Source organism: Rhipicephalus microplus, chromosome 1, assembly GCF_043290135.1.
Source record: "Rhipicephalus microplus isolate Deutch F79 chromosome 1, USDA_Rmic, whole genome shotgun sequence".
Classification (NCBI taxonomy): Eukaryota; Metazoa; Arthropoda; class Arachnida; order Ixodida; family Ixodidae; genus Rhipicephalus; species Rhipicephalus microplus.
Genome location: NC_134700.1, coordinates 56,808,911 through 56,827,560, shown reverse-complemented (window position 1 = coordinate 56,827,560; position 18,650 = coordinate 56,808,911). Strand labels below are relative to the sequence as shown.

The following is an 18,650-nucleotide window of genomic DNA, read 5'->3' as shown; positions in this document are numbered from 1 at the left end:
GTAAGTAAGTTGAGGTCTTCTTGAAGGGCCGTGTGCTCGGAGAAACTGTTAATTGGGCAATATATAATGCAATCATCAGGGAAAATGCGCATGCAGAATCATATGTTATTGGGTGAGTCGTTGATATAATATAAATGAGAAACAATAGGGGACCAAGCATGCTTTCTTCGGGTACACCTAAAGAAACAAAAGAAAAAGATGAGGAGACATCATTGGCCATGGTGAGTTGCTGCCTGTTAGAAAGGAAATTTCAGAGCCAGGGTAGAGTTAATGAATCCAGTTTTATTGTGGATAGCTGACAATGTGCAACGCGATCAAATGCCTTAGAAAAATCTAGTAAGATACAGTCTGTTTGTAGGTTTGAGACCATGTTGGAGTGCAAATTTGTTCGGAATTCTAGTAGAGGAGTGTCGCATGACAAGCCTCTTCGCAACCGGTGCTGTTTTGTGAAAAGTAAGTTATTAGACTCGAGATGGCTGTAAACATGAGGTGCGATAATGTGTTCTATCATCTTAGTACAAAGTCACGTTAATGAAATCACAACATGGACTTGTGGTACGCCCTATGCGGTACATGTAGCTGGTCGTGTATGCCACGTTCAGACAAAGACGATGATATAACATTTCTAGGTGGCGAGGAAATGAGTGAGAGAGTTCCACACTCCGTTTTGGGTTAATACAATAGAGAAAGCTATCATTGTGAAGTGGCGAATTCTAAATGTAGTCTTTTTACTTGGTAGGCATATCTTATTGTGATGTTCCAATCGTCGGCTTTTGTAAGAAATTTTCTTCTGAAATTTCTGAATTGTAGTCCATTTCGGGCAGCTTCATCAGCTTTTTTGTTTCCCGAAATACCAGCATGGCCAGGTATCTATTGAAACATAATATGTCCAGCAGCCTTAGCCTTGTGATGGAGAGAGGCAGTATCAGATGTTACAGGTTGTTGATTCCCACTCTTATGCCTGTTCCACATAGTTTGAAGAGCTGCTTTACAATCTGCAAATACAGCCCATCTTTTTGGCATCTGGTGTCTTAGAATAACCAATTATAGCCTCCCTAATTCCATACAACTCTGCAGTTGTCGAAGATTTTTTTTTTCTTTATTCGGTGAGTGCCCCGCTTTGCTCAAAAAGGCGTTACAGCAGGGGGGTTACAGACTGGAATAAAACAATTCTTCGTTTATACAGCACACTTGCTTGTCTTGCAGCCGGTTCCAATCTCTAATGGTCATCACAAAAAAGGAATTATAAAACATGGTCGTTCTTGCACGATATTCTTTCACTTTGCGTCGGTGGCCATGTCTACTAGATATGTAACTGGGTTCACTGAAATAGTTATGACGGTCAATCCCAGTCCGCCCATGAAAAACAGAAAAGAAAAACTTCAAACGCAGTTTTTTCCTGCGTAAAGAAAGCAATTCCCAACCCAATTCAGCTTTAATAGCACTGCAGCTGTCTCTCCGCTCGTACCGCCCTAAAACAAACCGCGCAGCTCTGTTTTGTATTTCTTCAAGCTTATCAATCAAGTTCGCCTGCATCGGGTCCCACACAGGACATGCGTATTCCAAAATCGGTCTAATACATGTGAGATAGGCTGTATTTTTTAATGTTCGGGGTGCCAATCTTAGGTTCCTCTGAATGAAGTTTAGAGCCCTTGCCGCTTTGCCAGCAACGTGATCAACATTGGCATTCCATGAGCAGTTATGCGACAAAACAACGCCAAGATATTTGCATGTTGGTTCGGTAATAACAGTATGTGTATCTATGGTGTACGCCGTTACTATTGGCTTCTTTTTTTTGGAAACACGCATATGAACGCACTTTTTGGGGTTTAGCGTCAATTGCCACTTCTGGCACCACTGTACAATACAATCCAAATCGTTCTGCAAATAAGCACAGTCACCTTCGTTCTGAACCTGTCGATATAACACACAATCGTCGGCAAATAAACGCATGCGCGACGAAATACCCACAGAAATATCATTTAAAAAAATAAGAAATAAAAGAGGCCCAAGGACAAAGCCTTGGGGCACGCCTGATGTAACGTTAACATAGGATGAACACTTCCCATTTAAAAGAACGCATTGACGCCTGTTCAGCAAGTAATTGGTTATCCAGATGAACACATTTGGGTGGAAATTTAAAGTCTGTAATTTAGCCAGGAGAAGGGAGTGTGACACGGTGTCAAAGGCCTTTCGAAAATCTAAAAACACACAATCTGTTTGCCCACCTTCATCAACGTTGGAAGCCAGCTCGTGAAAGAACTCTACAAGTTGCGTCGTACAAGAAAAACCTTTACGAAAACCGTGCTGCTCATTTATTAATACATTATTAGCAGTAAGATGGGTCAATATGTGCTTGGATAAAATGTGCTCGAAAATTTTGCATGCCACTGACGTCAATGAAATGGGTCGGTAATTTGTTACATCTTTTTTTGAGCCACCCTTATGAACCGGAACAACATGAGAAATTTTCCAATCTTCGGGTAGAGTTCCCGTTGAAAGGGATTTTGAATAAATTATATAAAGGTAAAGGGAAATTGGCAGTGCACATCGCTTTAGAATACGAGGAGAGATGCCATCAGGACCAACTGCTTTGGATTCATCTTGGTTTTCTAGAAGAGAACATATGCCACGGACACTCAGTTCTACCGGTGGCATCGGCGGAATCGTGGTTGGGTGTGGTTTTGAAGGAACGTCAAGCTTGGGCAAGAACACAGACTGGAAATATTTGTTTAAACAGGTAGCTTTTGCTTCCTCATCAACTACAACCATATTATTAAAGTTTAGTTCAGCCACTCCAACATGATCAGACGCACACTCTTTGATATAATGCCAGAAACACTTTGAATTAGTTTTCATTTTATTGCTGAGCCCTTCGAAATATTTCGTTTTTGCGCTTTCCACACATGATTTATACTGCTCCGTTAATGCTTGTAATTCTTTCACGTGGTCACTGCTTCCAGATTTCTTTAATTTACCAAAAACCCGTCGCCTTTTCCGGATTAATCTCAAAATACCGGACGTCATCCATGGCTTCTTGCGTTTATGAAGCTTTCCGGCTTGTTTCGCAGGTATATACTTATCTACGAGTGCTAACAACTTGTCCTTAAAGCTAAGCCATAAATCATTCATACTGTAGTGCTCAGCTAGGCATTCAAACACGGGCAAATAATCTTCTAGTTTTTCGACTATTCTTGTGTAGTCACCCCTACTGAACAGGAAAACCTTTCTTGCCGCACTATTTGAGGTGTTTTTACATTCTTTTTTGATTTCTGCAACAACAGCCATGTGGTCGCTGATTCCTGGAATAACATTGACATTATTCACCAAACTGGGTGAATTTGTCGCTCTCTCTAGGTGAAACGCAAGGATTTCTCCTGTAGAGGGCACGAAGACCCCATACAACGACCGACATTGTGTTGTAGAGTCGTCTGTGAATATGTGCATTACGTCAGCATATTCTTTGTACATATGCTCCAACACTGTCTGATGGGTTGCTGCTTGATGGTTTGCTGGTATCCTTTAGCACATAGCACAGTGTGGGACTGCTACCGAAAGAGCAAAAATTCGCTACAACGGTAAGACTACAAAGGCGTCGTTATAAGTGCTCTGTGCCCAAAACTTTTTGGGTGCCTGTTCACAGCACCATTCTAACTGCATGCTGGAACGATGGGAGTTTCTGCATGAGTAGTGTGGTGGGTCAGTTGCGACAGCACAGCGTGAACAAATTTTCAAGTGTGAAGCCAGTCATTGAAGGTTTCTTAGGCCAAAGTCAGGTCGTTTTACGGTGCTTGTGGCATAGGTGACGTAATTACACAACTAGTTCTTGCCTTTGTTTCAGAAGTGATGGGCTTTGTTCTCTTTTATTCCATGTGCAGAAATGACATATTTTTTTTTTAAATAAACATTCACTTGTTCTGAATGAGGATATCAGTGAAAGTTTTAAGGAAAAGCCAAAGGTAATGACGTTAACGTTAGCTTTAGCCAGCCAAGTCTAACTAAGCTGCACTGTTGTCCTTTGTCGTGTTTTAGATATTCTTCCTGTCGAATTATTCAAAACTTTGAACACTAGTCATTCAAAGTTGATTCGAATTATTCAATTAGGTATTATTTGGTTCAAATTCAGAACTCCAATTTTTACACATGCCTGCTTATACTTGAAGAAATCGTGCAACAATGTGTGCTTTTTCTAATTGTATTAAAAATTTTTAAATGTAGTGCCACTGCAGCCAACAGCTGCCAAATGATCACTTTTGGCGATACCTCCGCAATATTAAATGTTGTAGGCCCGTGTGCTCAGATTCGGGTGCACGTTAAAGAACCCCAGGTGGTCGAAATTTCCGGAGCCCTCCACTACGGCGTCTCTCATAATCATATGTTGGTTTTGGGACTTTAACCCCACATATCTATCAATCATCCTTTGAAATATTGTCACTGGATAACGAGTCAGTGTTGGCATAGTGTTGGGCCACTGAGGCTCACAGTAGAGGTTCAAACGGCTTGCGAAATCGAAATCCTCAGCTGGATGAAAAGAACAGTGACCCTGTGTTTTTGTTTGTGGAAGAGGAAGAGTGTCGAAGCAGGTACACGGCCGCCTAGTATGTCATTGGTGGTACGGAAGGCATGCGCTGGCTTGAGCTGTCACATTTTGTTGCTGGCTTCCTTTAAAGGAGCAAGTGCTTGTTCCAATAAATTTAAATATTGCTCCTGATATTCCAAATATCCTCACTGCCTGACATACGAGTCACTGAATAAACCAGAGAATTGTCGTCGTCTCAACAATTGACTGCTCCCTCTGTGTGCAGCTGCAGCTGTCCGACACCAATCTGTGCATAGAGTCTGAGGACGATGTCACCACCAAGGGCACTGTGTTCCTGCTGCAGGAGTGTGCCAAGGTCAAGCGCCAAGTGAGCTCTTCTCTATACCTAGTGGTCTGGCCAAATATGTGCAAATCAGGACTCAAACATAACGATCCCATTTTTCTAATTACTTGAGTGACAGCATTTTTAAGGTGTTCACATCGAGGTGTTGTGCTGTTGTGCTAGCTCTATGTCAAGGTTTCTCGAAATATGACAAGAGTAGTATGTGCAGGCAGTACTAGTATGTAGAATGAAAAAGGACTAACACTGTTCAGGACTTGCGTGCGGTTGGGCATGTTGTCTCGCGAAGTTTGTCCAAGAAAACATGAAGCTCGGGTGTCGAAAAGATCATACTCAAGAACTGACTTAAGAGCAGCACGTGTGATACGAAGATTGGGATCGCGGCTGGGAGATCAACGATGGCAAAAGCTATAAACTTTAGTAAGTGCTGTATGCTCGTGTTATAGAGCCCTCATAAAGCCAGCCGTAAAGCTTTTAAGTTTGCGTAAGAGTTATAAACGCATTATCTGTAGCAAGCGGGGTAACGACGATGTTTTTCATGACAGAAAACTCAAAGTGCACTTGAGGACGCAGCCGCACGTGCTGTCCAGAGGGTGCGCAGCCGGCTCTAGTGCAAAGGCTTCTCATTGCCTATGTAACAGACCTCTTTTCTCACTCAACGAGCCGGCACAGCACAGCCATGATCGCCCTATTTTTTTCATTTCTGTGTCCTCCACCTTTCTTTCGTTCACTCCACATCCCCTCCTCCTTGGTAACGACCTCGTCGCCCTCCTCAGCGGTGAACTTCCTTTGAGTAGCTCACTTGCTGTCACGTTTGTCAGAATGATTTTCCAGCAACCGCATTATAATTGATCTTTCATCTAGGGGGACTGCACAAAAAGTGGTATGCATATGCACTCAAACTTCATCATAACAAAGTTGCAACTTATACAAAAATAAGTTTGTTATATCCGAAAGTTTGTTATAAAAGTTTATTCTTAACACTATATCTAATGCAAGACTGTTTTTCATCTACTTTGTTATAAGCGATATTTTGTTATATCCAGGTTTGTTATATCCCGGTTTGAGTGTAGTTGTACATTGGCGCTGTAGGAGGGTAAACAGGAGACTAAAAAGACTGCATTGTAATCGGTTCTGCCCTCCAAGCAATTACGTTATAAGTGGTGCACATTGTATAAATTGAGAATTCCTTCGGATAACAATAACGCATGCACACATAAAATGATTATGAATATTGTTCTGTGTAATGGTTTTAGATTTCTAGGTGTACTGTGCCATTAATCTAGCAGAGTGATCCTGGTGCCCTTTAACTTGCAGCTGTGGTACGAGACAGCGCAGCATGACCTGCGCTTGGCTCAGCGGCTTTGCCTGGACGGGGGGGACGAGTACCCACGACTCGCCAAGTGCCACGAGATGGGTGGCTCCCAAGACTGGCGCCATTCCAGCAATGTGAGTGTGCTCAGGATTGTTCGGTTTGAGCTTTACTTTCAAGGAGTACTGCTGCACGTAAATCATGCAATATTGTTTGAATCATATTTGCTGGCAGCGTGGCCAAGGAAGGCAATAGAAGTCTCCACAAGTGTGAAATGTTGCGATGGTGTAAAGAGATGACTGGACAGGCAACTTAATCTTTCTTGTCCAGGTGCTTTTGTATATTTCAGTCATGAAAGAAAGAGGGGACATACGTATATGCAGCCAGTGTATACACATAGAAGCAGGGGCATAGCCAGGGGATGGCACAACAAGCATGTGCCCCCCCTCTCCCGAAATGTTTTTTTGCCATAGCATAGAGAGCGAAAAATTGTCATCTTAAGGGTGTGTCCCTCCCGAAATCAAGGTATGACCCCCACCCCGAAAGACATTTATGGCTACGCACCTGCATAAAAGGACATGCAATATGACAGAGCCACACATGTCAGTAGGCTTGCCTCTTCATTTTTTTGTCTTAATAGACACGTCTCTCTCAACTGTCCAATGGCAGCTTGGTTTTGCATGTTGTACAGCGTTGAGAGTTTCAGATACAAGACCATTTCATGAATATTTTTTAGTTTGTGTTACAATAATATAGTACCGATGTAATGTATGGGCAATGTTCTATTCAAGCAGCAGTTCCATTCAGGCAATATCATTGATGTATCTACCGGGGCGGCAAGGGGTGTGCTAGCTCTCCTCACTGAGGAAGGTTCGGAGGTGGAGCCTTCCCCCCCTCACACTTTTGGCAGTGGTATTTTTCTTCTGCACTCTAAGAAACCATCAACCAAGGTGAAGTTTTACTTCTGCACAGCAACTACTTAATTATGCAGTTGAACCTGGATATAACGAAATTGATAAAACCCTGGAAAATTTTGTTATAAAGAGGATTTTGTTATATGCAGGTTCGGTACAAAATTTGGAAAATAAACGCGCAAATTACATAAGAGGAGGACTGAAGACGGAGCGAACCAAAAACACCTATTTTACAGTAAAAAACTACTTTATTATTGCGACACTTTCGGCAGTTTTTGCCGTCACCGCCATGTTCTGTAGCAAGTCCAAATTGATAACATGCCTCTGCGCATCGTAACTTTTCACGAGCGAGTAAAAGCCCGCCACCGCTGCTGAAGCAGAGATCAAATGAGTCGGCCCATCCCTATTGCCTGGAAAGTGCATAACATAACATCTTTTGCATCTTAGAACTGTCGAATGCTCAAACAGAAAGTAAACCATCCATCTTGAACGAGCATGAAACAACACGAGGAAGGGGGGGGGTCAATTGAGTAGCAATAATGAACTTTAATTTTAAGGGCGGTCGCGATCGCTCGCATGCTTGCTATCTCTGCGAGTACCAGTGCGTTTTCAATGTGAAGAGACAGTGTGAAAAGAGCACTTTTCCCTGGAGTGGCCGTATTTTCTCGCACCAGAATTTTATAGGACTTCCGTGATATCAAATTCAAAAGTGTTGGCTGCAGCCTTATTTTTTATAACATCACAATTTCTTGCTATCATGTTCATTGCATTGCATTTAACGCGCCGTCATGTTGGCAGAACTAATCAGCTAATCACGAAAGCTACCAGCCTGTGAACTTGTGGCGCAGTGCAAGACGGAAGCGCGTGACGAGTCGACCTCCGAAGATCTGTCGTCACCGTGGTTTCGGAGAGTTTCTATCAATGCTTAATCTGACATCCCATCGGTGGTGACGAGACGGTCGTCTGGAATTAAGAAATGTCACAGTTTCGCTGCAAGGGCGAAGCAAGTAAAGCAAGAACTTTGAATGTAACACTGAAAACGGCAAGCAGATCGAAACGTGCAGCGCACTGCTCATGCACAAATGATGCACAAAAACAACATACACAGGAAAAGAGCGAACTGACGTTTACCGCTCGACACTTATTGCTCTGTTTAAACAAAAACGAGGCGCGAAACGTAATCACAGGTACACATATGAGTGCAAACTAACAAGTGCCCCAGTTGTTACTTCGCTGTGTTTGAAAAGCACACCCTTTTCACAAGCACCGGCTGTCCAGCGAGCGAAGTGATCCTAGTGTGTCCGGCAACTAAATGCAACCGTTCCGGTCAAAGTAAAAGGCACACGATCATTCCCACCGAAGGACAAGCGCACGCCCACAAGCATCTAACAACTAATTCAATTCACAGCGCAAAGTATGCGTAGGCGATAAGCGCGTGTTGGCACATCATGACGAGCAGGGGGCCGAGCGCCGGCGGCTTTTTTTTTTTTCTTGAGTTTTTATATTAGATACGTATACATATACAGTTAATGACGGCGGCAATGGCAAAAAACTAGCCAGGACTCTATATAACTGCTATCCTTGATGAGAATAATACCTTTTCTCGCTGAGCGAGGGGAGACCCATTCCGCACGCCGGGAAAGGGGGATCGCGAGCGCCGGCCGCGGGGGTGTTCCCGCAACTAGGTTTTCGCGCTGCCGTAAAAAGGAAAGGGAGGCTGGGCGCACGTGCTCCCCCACACGCTTTGCTGCGCATAAGCGTACTTGCCGCAGGCTGTACAGCCCTGTAGCATTCTCTCGAAGTCCAGGCTAAGCCCTGGCCAGAAAACCAAACGTCGAGCTTTTGCTTTGGCCTTGTACATACCCAAGCTCCCTTCATAAATGTGGTCGAGTACTTCTCGCCCTAATGACTTTGGAATAACCACTTTGCATCCCTTAAGAGGAGACGACGCACTCTTTGAAAATCAAAAAATTGCGAAAAAGTTAATCTTTTGAAAACCACATATTCGGGTAGTATCTCTTATAAACTATCTGTTTTGTAAATATCAATGCTTAATTCTTCGCGAAAATACCTCAAATACATTATATAACATGCCGAGGCAGCCGGTGAGTGGCTAGCGAGCACTGAAAATACCCCAAATTCGCCTGTTTGTCATTTCCCGACCACGCGGCCCAGCGCCGTCATCGTAGTTTTGTTTTGCTCGTGAATTCTCGCTCTTTTTTTTTTTGCTACCCACGATGACAGCAGCAGCGTGGCCGAGGCGGGAATCGCTCATGATTAGGGGGCTCTCGAAGTTTTGAAGTCTCCCGTGGCTCGGATGTGAAGCCGCGATTTGAGGAAGCACACATCTCTCGAGGGAGTGGGAAATCATTCGGCTCCTATCGGCTGCTGCGTGCGATTATGCATCTGTTCCCCCCACTCACCATCTGCTCTAGCGCCGGCCTTTCAAGCGCCGGTGTTCTCTGGCCGTGCTTTATGTGTCCTGTTTGCCATCATTCCGATCGGTTCTCACACGTACTCTTCAATTTTTCACCGTCTTTATGAGACAATCTTTCGCTATGTTCATGGGACGCTGATTGTTCTGTCACCAGCGATGGGCAGGGCAAAGTTTGGGACTTGACTTGGCGCGTGTTCTGTTCAAGAAAGCTTCCGATGAAGCTTGTACGCATGGTGAGGCTCATTCACGCGCCAGCATGTGGGCAACAGTCGCATCGATGCTGAGCAGCTTCTCCTTCGTCTCTTCAAGACAATGACTGCATTGATGCTTTTCGCAACATCGAGAATCGGCGCAACGCTCCGTCGTTACAAGTGAGTTTGTGTTTCGTGCTCAAGTGCGCCTGGTGCGTTGTGCTCGGTAACTGCAACGGTTACGGCCCCAAACAGTGCGACCGCGTCATCATCTGTGCATTTGCCAACCTATGCAGACCCTTTCTGTGTGAAAAAGGCTCAAGAACAGCTGCAACACAAACAGGAAAGCTACTTTAAAGGGTCATTTTACACTAAAATATGTGTTCAAAACTTTCCGTTGTCTCAGAATGACTTTTTTGGCCAGTGAGGCTGTTTAGTCTGGTGATATCTTTACAACCGCTCATCTGATTTTTATCAGATGTGTTTTGTTATGCACCCTAATAAATAGCCCACCCACTGAAAGAGCCACTTTTTTAATTTGTTATGTCTGTAATTTGTGATAATTAAAATTTCATAAGTAACAGCTCGATGGCAAACACTGAATCCAGTGCTCCACTAACAATTTTCAGCAAGAAAATTGAAAAAAAAGGGCTCTGCTCTAAAGTAAAGCACACTTCTAGGAATCATCATAGTGAATTTCACGGTGCTAGCACATTTATTAAATTCACCGGAACCTCACTAAGAAACCTATGTGGACTATCCTGATAAATGGCTGTAACTTGGGAACTTGTGAACCTAAATGCATGAAATTTGATGGTTATTCAGAGGGCTTTATTATTAGCCTACCCTGATAATTTCATTAGGATATCATAAAAAACGAAAAAGTTGCCTTTCCGTTGTAGCCTCCCCACTTCCGTTGTAACCTCCCCACTTGTAGCCATTACAAGTGATGACTCGGATGCAAACGGTTTCAATGGGCCCTCGAGCTTCTCCTTGCCGCATAAGTAGTCGATAACAGCTCGAAACTCGGGATCGGCTGCAGTTTTCATTGCTAGGCGATCCATGGTCTTTGTGTTTACCAACTCGGGCACAATTCTCGTTGCATGGATTTTCACGTCCTCATTGAATCTAATGTCTCCTGCGGCACTTGGTTACGCCCTGGATAGCAGCTCCGCCAGGAGCCGCTGTTTGCCTGGCAGGAAGTGATGATCAAAGTCATAGGGGAACAAACGCAGAAAGAAACGGTGAAGCCACGGGGACATGTCACCAATAGGTTTTGTAGCAATGGCAATTAACGGATGATGGTCAGTTTTAATCACAATCTTGCATCCATGAACAAACTGGTGAAACTTTTCGCATCTTAGGTAATTGCCATTGCCTCTTTTTCGATCTGAGAATATCTTTGTTCTGCATCACTCATAGCACGATATGCATTGGCAACTGGCCGCCAAGTGTCACTGTAATGCTGCAAAAGAGCTGCTTCTAGCGGGCATTTCGAAGCATATGCAGAGATTTTAGTTTCTCTAGACACGTCAAAAATGGCAAGAAGTGGTGGTTTGATGAGATGCTCTAAATAACTGCCCACTCTTGTGCATGGTTCTCCTGTCCATTCAAAAATGGTGTGTTTCTTTAAAAGGTTGTGCAGCAGGTTCATCTTATTGGCCAGGTTGGGTATGAATTTGCCAAAGGAAATGCGGTTGAGCTCATCTCATAGTGCTCCTTGTATTGCCAATAGTTCCTGCCACGCTGGCTTTACTACTGGTGCTGAATCCTTGCGTAAAACCATGTGGTAGTGTTGATGCAAGCAGCCAGTTCCCTAAAATAAATCCGAGAATTCTTTTACAATGTCATTGGTGCCATCTTTGCTGACCATGTCTACGTTGCATGACACCATACCCAGAGTTTCACTTGCGGCTAATCCCAGAATAGCAGGGTTGCTCTTTTTCACAACGAAAAAGGGGATGCTACTGAACCGATGATTCGTCTTGACTTGCAGCGTTGCCACGCCGAGGTGCTTGATCACACCTCCGCTGTAGGATCATAGTACGGCACAGCTTGGGTAAAGCTTCAGGTCCCTCTTGCACCTTTGGTAGATAGAGTAAGGCAGCAGATTTGCCTGGGAGCCTGTGTCGACCTTATGCACCACATTTTCACCCGCAACCTGTGCTTTAACTGTCCAATCTTCCTTGCTGTTGACGTTGCAAATTTTTACATCCATAACGCTGAAGTCATTGCTTTCTTCGTGAACCTTGTCTACTTGACGTTTCATGCAGCACCTAGCAAAGTGATTTCTTTTTTTACACACGAAGCAAGTCTTTCCAAAGGCTGAACACCTAGCATGCGTCTGAGAGTGACTGAATTTGGTACAAAGGTGCTGTTGCGATTCTTTAACCACATCTATCTGGTTGTATGCATGAGACCACGCTTCATTCTGTTCGGCAGATACTTCTGCAGCTTGACATATTTGCCCTGCTTTGTTGAGCACTAAGTTCTTCTCCTTGAGCATTTTTTGGTGCAGCTTGGTGTTGTTTGTGCTGAAGACAATCTGGTCCCGAATCAAGAATACTGTCAAAGGATCAAAGTCACAGCTGCGTGCCTGTCTCTTGAGATCACATAGAAAATTCTCAAAGGGTTCGCCTTCTGCTTGTGTCCTAATCCGGAACAGGTATCTCTCGAAAACCTCATTTTGCTGCTCTTGGCAATATTTATCGAACTTCTTCGCAACAGTCCCATAATCTTGCTTTCTTTCACTCTCGGCAAAAGAGAAATTGTTGAATTCCTCGAGTGCTTCGTCTTCCGCAAAGCTCAGCAGGAGCGCAGTCTTGACAGATGGAGTCCTGACTTCCTTCGCTGGTGATGTCACCTCCAAGAACAGCTTAATTTTCTGTTTGAATCTCTCCCAGTTCTTTGTCGTACTTCCGGATAGCAGCAAGGGTTCTGGTGCCTTGAGAAGTTTTATTGCTAATGCTCAATTTTACTGTGTGGTCGTGGCTTTCAATTGAATTGGCCGGTTACTGCTTGCTGTTCGTGGGCCGATATCATTTATGCCGCAAAGCGATGCGCCCACTTCCGACACCATGTATCAGATCTGTGACGAGTGGAAGCCAGTAAAAAAAAATAACATTTATTCAGAGAAGGAATTCGTATACATAGCACGCTGTATGATAACCACGTGTGGTCATTATCTAAGATTAGTTTCATTGGTGGTGGTACATGCACGCGCATGGCTTACAAGCATTGCTCGGTCGATGCAGTTGGCAGCGGGGCAGCCACGGAGGATGCATGCTGGTACTGAAATGGGGAGCCAAATTCATAAATTGGCCATGGGGAAAGTTCATTATATCAAGGTTGTCTCTCGCAGTTACTTTGTTACATAGAGGTCGCAAATACATGCGCTTCTATGGAGCAACGGTGGGGAATACAAAAACTTTGTTATATCGAGGAATTCATTATATGGAGGTTTATTATAAGCAACTTCTACTGTATAACGAATTTGTCTTACGTTTCTGTTGTGGAGATTCTCTTCCGTTTGTCACTGCCATTCACTGTAGGTTCACTGCAGTGCAGGCCGCCTGACACTTCTGTGCTTTGCTCTATTGCAAAAAGGGCTATCGCTGTAATGTTCAAGCATTTTGTCATGACTTTATTCTTCTCTGCCTGGCCTGAAATTTACATAATCGTTGATGCAGATACAGAAAGGAATCAGCAAACTTTTTATAGACCGATCAAACGCTCTTCCTGTTTCAGAAAATTAATTTGCTTTCATCTGGAATGAATAGTAGTACCGTTGCTCTATATTCGATTTGCTTTCAGTTGATGAGTGTGGACAAGTGTTGAGTGTTTTAGCTGAGCCACATTGGGGTAGCTAAAGAAAATTTTCGCTTTAGTTTCTGATTAATCCGTTCGCCTTGCTTATCGTATGGTAGCTTGCAGCTTGGAACGAGGCATTGGACTTCAGTACATTAGGAAGCCCAACTTTCATGCTTGTCCGGCTACTTGATCTATCACTGCATGGAAAGGTCAACGTCCTTGGTTTTCTGGACTAAGGAGACTTAATTGACAGCCAGGCTAGTTGTCTTCGAGTCATATCAAACCATAGATCGGTAATAAAATGTTGAGCTCATTCAGACACTCACAAAATATAGTTAGCGCTCACTCAAACACATACGCACCTGTATTGTCACAGGGTCGTGAATTGGACCAAGGCAGCAGACTCGATGTTCAGGTGAAACTGTTTATTTGGCCGAACTTGTGGCCAGGAAACTGAAGGTCAGATTACAGCAACACACGGGCACTGATAGCTGCAAACAGGGCATCGGTTGACGATTAACTGACAAGCGGTGAAGCGCGTCGGCATTTATACACGGGCCGTAGAATATTCTAGCGTTATCGCTAGCGACGAGGTAGGTTCCAGAATAATCTGTAATCTGAAATAAATGATCTGATACAGTTCCGAATCCTCTTGAACACTGTAGGGATGATTTTCGCTAAGAATTACATACAGTGTAACAGGATAATAACAAAATTAGGAGAGGGAACGTGGCATTGCCCTTCTCTGAATCATTTCGATGCTTTAACAGAAGATAAAACTACAATAGCAATGCAAGAAAGCGTGAGCGAATAATTAGGATGCAGCAATAACAATAACAATAAAATACACTCTGTCAGTTCTTTAACGTCCATGAAATTGCTTCAGGAGGGCGACATGGATGACATCAGGTCGTGATTCGTGCCGTTGAGAATTCGTGATGCTGTCGGGGACAACCTTTTAGTCAAGTGGGCTGAGACGTCAAACTACTCTGTATGGTCTAAAGTATCATTGCAGAAGCTTTTCATTGCGTCCACGTCGGTGTATCGGCGTCCATACTCAAAAACGTTCACCGGACTGGTATTCCATAAAGCGTCGTTGCTCGGGTCCTTCCGTAGACCAACTTGTACGGCGTCATCTGCATCGTTTTTTGTACGGTGGTGTTCTATGCGAAGGTCATGTATGAAGGCGTGGCATCTCGCGTCTTGTGTTCGACGTCGACGTACATGGCCAGCATGCCGGCAATTGTCTTTTTTAGGCGCTCGGTGGGGCCATTGGTCTGTGGGTGGTACACTATCGTCTGGCGGTGGCTTGCCTGGCTGTATGCTAAAATCGCTTGGGTTTGTCAACGACTCCTGAAAAAACTATGCCTGGAATTTTGCTCTCTTTACAACTGGGAGCTTTCTGCCAGCACGCAATCTCTGAGGCCATGCCTCCTGTCGCGTGTTGCGAAAAACCGCCACATGCGACTGCTCACCTTCATACCGCTCAGTCACGTGACATTACCGTACCGCTCTGTCACGTGGTATCACAGCTGCTCGGAGGCAACAGTGAGAGCATTGCTGTGTTCATAGGGGACTGCCGCCAAGGGCATCCGCCTTTGTAATGGAGGGGGAGTGTAAAATTTGAGGGTAGGGCAGCATGTTCGCAGCCCACGTTCAAGCCATAGTTTTTTTCTAAAAGGCATTGGGTTAGTTCAGCAAAAATCCTGTACCTCTGTCAGTGATGAGTACCTCCAGGGTGCGGTGACGCAGGACGATATTTTCGATGAAGAATTTGGCTACGTCAGATGCTCTACCTTTGGGCAGGGCTTTGGTCTCCGTGTAGCGGGTAAGGTAGTCGGTAGCTTCGACGATCCATCTGTTTCCGACAGCCGACGTCGGGAATGGCCCAAGTAAGTCCATATCAATTTGCTGGAATTGTTGGTGAGGTGGTTAGATGGGCTGCAGTATTGCATCGCTAACAGTCACGACATGTCCTCACGTAATGAGTGACGTAAGCGATAATGCATGGCCAGTAGTATTTGTATTCTTGCAAGTGTGCGGGAAAAACCAAGGTGGCCAGCCGTTCGGTAATATTGCAGGGACTTCATAATTTCTGTTCACATTGCCGAAGGTACAGAGATAAAGCAGCTGGCTCAGGCCGGAGATAAATTCTCTCCGGCCCGACGGCAGCTTTGGCTGAAGGTTATTGGGGCAACACTGGCCTGGCCTTCAAGGTATTCCACATCCCTCTCAGTTCTGGGTCGACTCTGTCGCTCAGTGAAGCCGTCGGCTCTCATGGTTCCCAAGAAGTACTCATCATCCTGGTCGTCATGTGATGGTGGATCCACGGGCGCATGAGACAGGCAGTCGGCGTCGGAGCGTTTCCTTCCAGACTTGCACACGAAGGTTATGCTGAATTCCTGAAGTCTTAGGCTTCATTGCGCGAGGCGACCTGAAGGGTCCTTCAAGTTAGTTAGCTAGCCAACACAGGGCGTGGTGGTCGCTGACAACATTGAAAGGTCTGCGGTACAGATAATGGGGAAATTTCAATGCTGCCCACATGATGGCAAAGCACTCCTTTTCTGTTGTGGAATAGTTGGCCTTGGCTTTGGATAGTGACCGGCTAGCATAACTGATAACCCTTTGTAGAACGTCGGCCTTTTGCACAAGGACAGAGCCAAGTCCTACGCTGCTTGCATTGGTGTGTACTTCTGTTTTGTCGAAATGCTTCAATTTGCACTATTTCCCACTTGAAATCGACGTCGGTCTTTGTGAGCTACATTAGTGGCTGGGCGATCTGTGAAAAGTCCTTGACGAAGTGGCTGTTATAGGCGCACAAGTCCAGAAATCGGCACATGGACTTCTTGTCAGCGGGTGGCGGGAAGGTGGCCACGGCAGCTGTTTTGTGGGGGTCTGGGCGCACTCCACTCTTGCTGATCATGTGACCTAAAAACAAGAGCTCTTTGTACATGAAGCAGCATTTCTGTGGCTTTAGGGTGAACCCAGAGCTCCTGATGCTTGAAGTACGGATTCAAGGTGCTGGAGGTGTGTTTGTCAAAGCTCGATGAAAATACAACAGCGTCATCCAAGTAAACGAGGCAAGTCTGCCACTTCAAGCCAGCCAGAACTGTATCCATGACTCGTTGGAAAGACGCAGGTGCCGAGCAAAGACCAAACATGACCTTGAACTTGAGCAGGCCGTCCGATGTTACGAAGGCAGTCTTTTCTCGATCTCTCTCATCGAGTTCAATTTGCCAATAGCCGGTCTTGAGGTCTATCGAAGAAAAGTACCTCGCATTGTGGAGTCAATCTAGGGCGTCGTCTATTTGTGGAAGCGGGTACTTCCGTCTTCGTAATTTTTTTCAGGCAACGGTAGTCGACGCAGAAGCGTTAAGTTCGTTCTTTTCCTTCACTAACACCATTGGTGATGCCCATGGACTCTTTAAAGACTGGATGATGTCATCGCGTAGCATTTTGGTCGACTTGTTTCTTTGTAGCCTTGCGTTCTTGCATCAAAACTCTGTAGGACTCTGACGGAGTGGCCTGGCACTTTCTTCGGTTACAATTCGATGTTTCGCGACCGAAATCTGTCGAACTCTTGATGATGACGAAAAGCAGTTCTTGTACTTCAGGAGCAGGTTTCTAAGCTGTTCATGTTCATGCGTTGCAAGACTCGGGTTAACATCGAAAGCCGGTTGAAGGGCTTGAGTCGTCAGGGTACATTCAGTAGAATTAGTGACCATGAAATCATTGCTGGCTTCCAGTATTTCTTTGATGTAGGCAACGATCATACATTTGCTCAAGTGCTTGTACTCGTTGTTGAAGTTCGTAAGCATCACTTTTGCGTTACCTTTCGCAGCCTTGATATTCCCCTGGTGACACAATTTCGCAGTTCAACAACAGGTGCCGGTCGCCTTCGAGGACGCCTTGCATGTCAGTCGATTCGTGAGTGTCAACGGAAATGCTGACGCTGGAGCAAGGAGGAATGGTGACTTGGTCTTCCAGCAAATTAAAGGCGTGCTTTTCTGACGACGTGTGTGGCGGCATTGCTTTTTCTGTGGATAGCGTTATTGCGTCAGATCTTAGGTCGATGACGGCTCCGTGTTGACTTATGAAGTCCATCCCAAGTATCAAATCCTTGCAGGAGTGCTGTAGAATTAGAAAGCTGTAGGATAAGTCCAGTTATTAATGATGACCTTTGCTGTGAAAACACCAGCCGGCATTATTAGACGACCCAGAGTGGTCCTAATTTCAGGGCCTTGCCAAGCAGTCTTAACGTTCTTCAACTTCATCGCTAAAGTCCCGTTGACAATGGAATAGTCAGCCCCAGTGTCGAGGAGAGCGTTGACATTGTGGTCATCGAATATTATATCGAGGTCGCTATTTCGACGTTGTGTTTTGCGGTTTTATCGTGGCGTCGGGTCACGGCTATGTCGGTTTGTTTTGCTCCACTGCTTCCTCGCGGTGTCGTCAAGTCTCCTTCTGGCCGAGAAGTTTCTACTTTAGATCACTCCTGGCGGCGGCGAGTTGTCAGCGATGTCGCGTGATCGCTCACTGAGGTGGAGGGGGCGGTGCATTAGCGGCAGAGTGGGCGGTTGTCAGGGGCATGCCAAACGTCGGTCTTCCTCGGTACATAGCGCTGGGATGCAGGTGAGTGGTATGTCGTCGGTGGTGGCGGTGGCACTGTCTGGCGATGAAAATTCGGTGGCTCGGCTTCTTCATGTGGATGTAGGAATGGAGGGTAGCGTCGGGCAGCTGCAGCATAGCTCAGGGCTTGGGGTTGCGGCTGCACTGACTCAGGGATGCCCAATCACTGCTGAATTTCTCCTATGACGATGTCTGAAATTGACGAAACTTGAGGCTGGCATGACGGGAACATTGGTCGAAGTACCTTGCACACTGCAACTCTTATTGTTCCAGGCAGATTGATGGAGCAGAGTGGCTAGATCTCTGCACAGCCTGGTGTTGAGCGGCAGTTGAATTGTCGGGTGTGCATCTCCAGTGTCTTTTCAATCGTCGTCGCTTCGGAGATGAAGGCCTCGACAGTGCACGGCAAGTTTCATATTAGATCTGCGAACAGTTCCTGTTTTACTCCTCGCATGAAAAGCGAACTTTCTTATCTTC

At 45.2% G+C, this 18,650-nt stretch overlaps 1 protein-coding gene across 4 annotated transcripts in view; it reads left to right on the top strand.

Moving 5' to 3' along the window:
- The window catches only part of LOC119178785 (polypeptide N-acetylgalactosaminyltransferase 11), a 225,943-nt gene that overhangs the window by 162,128 nt on the left and 45,165 nt on the right, over positions 1-18,650 (top strand). For all 4 annotated transcript variants that reach the window (XM_037430033.2, XM_037430032.2, XM_037430031.2 and 1 more), the window contains exons 12-13: positions 4,806-4,907; positions 6,198-6,329. In XM_037430033.2, the coding sequence (XP_037285930.2) occupies positions 4,806-4,907; positions 6,198-6,329 (234 nt within the window). The remainder of the gene's footprint in view (positions 1-4,805; positions 4,908-6,197; positions 6,330-18,650) is intronic.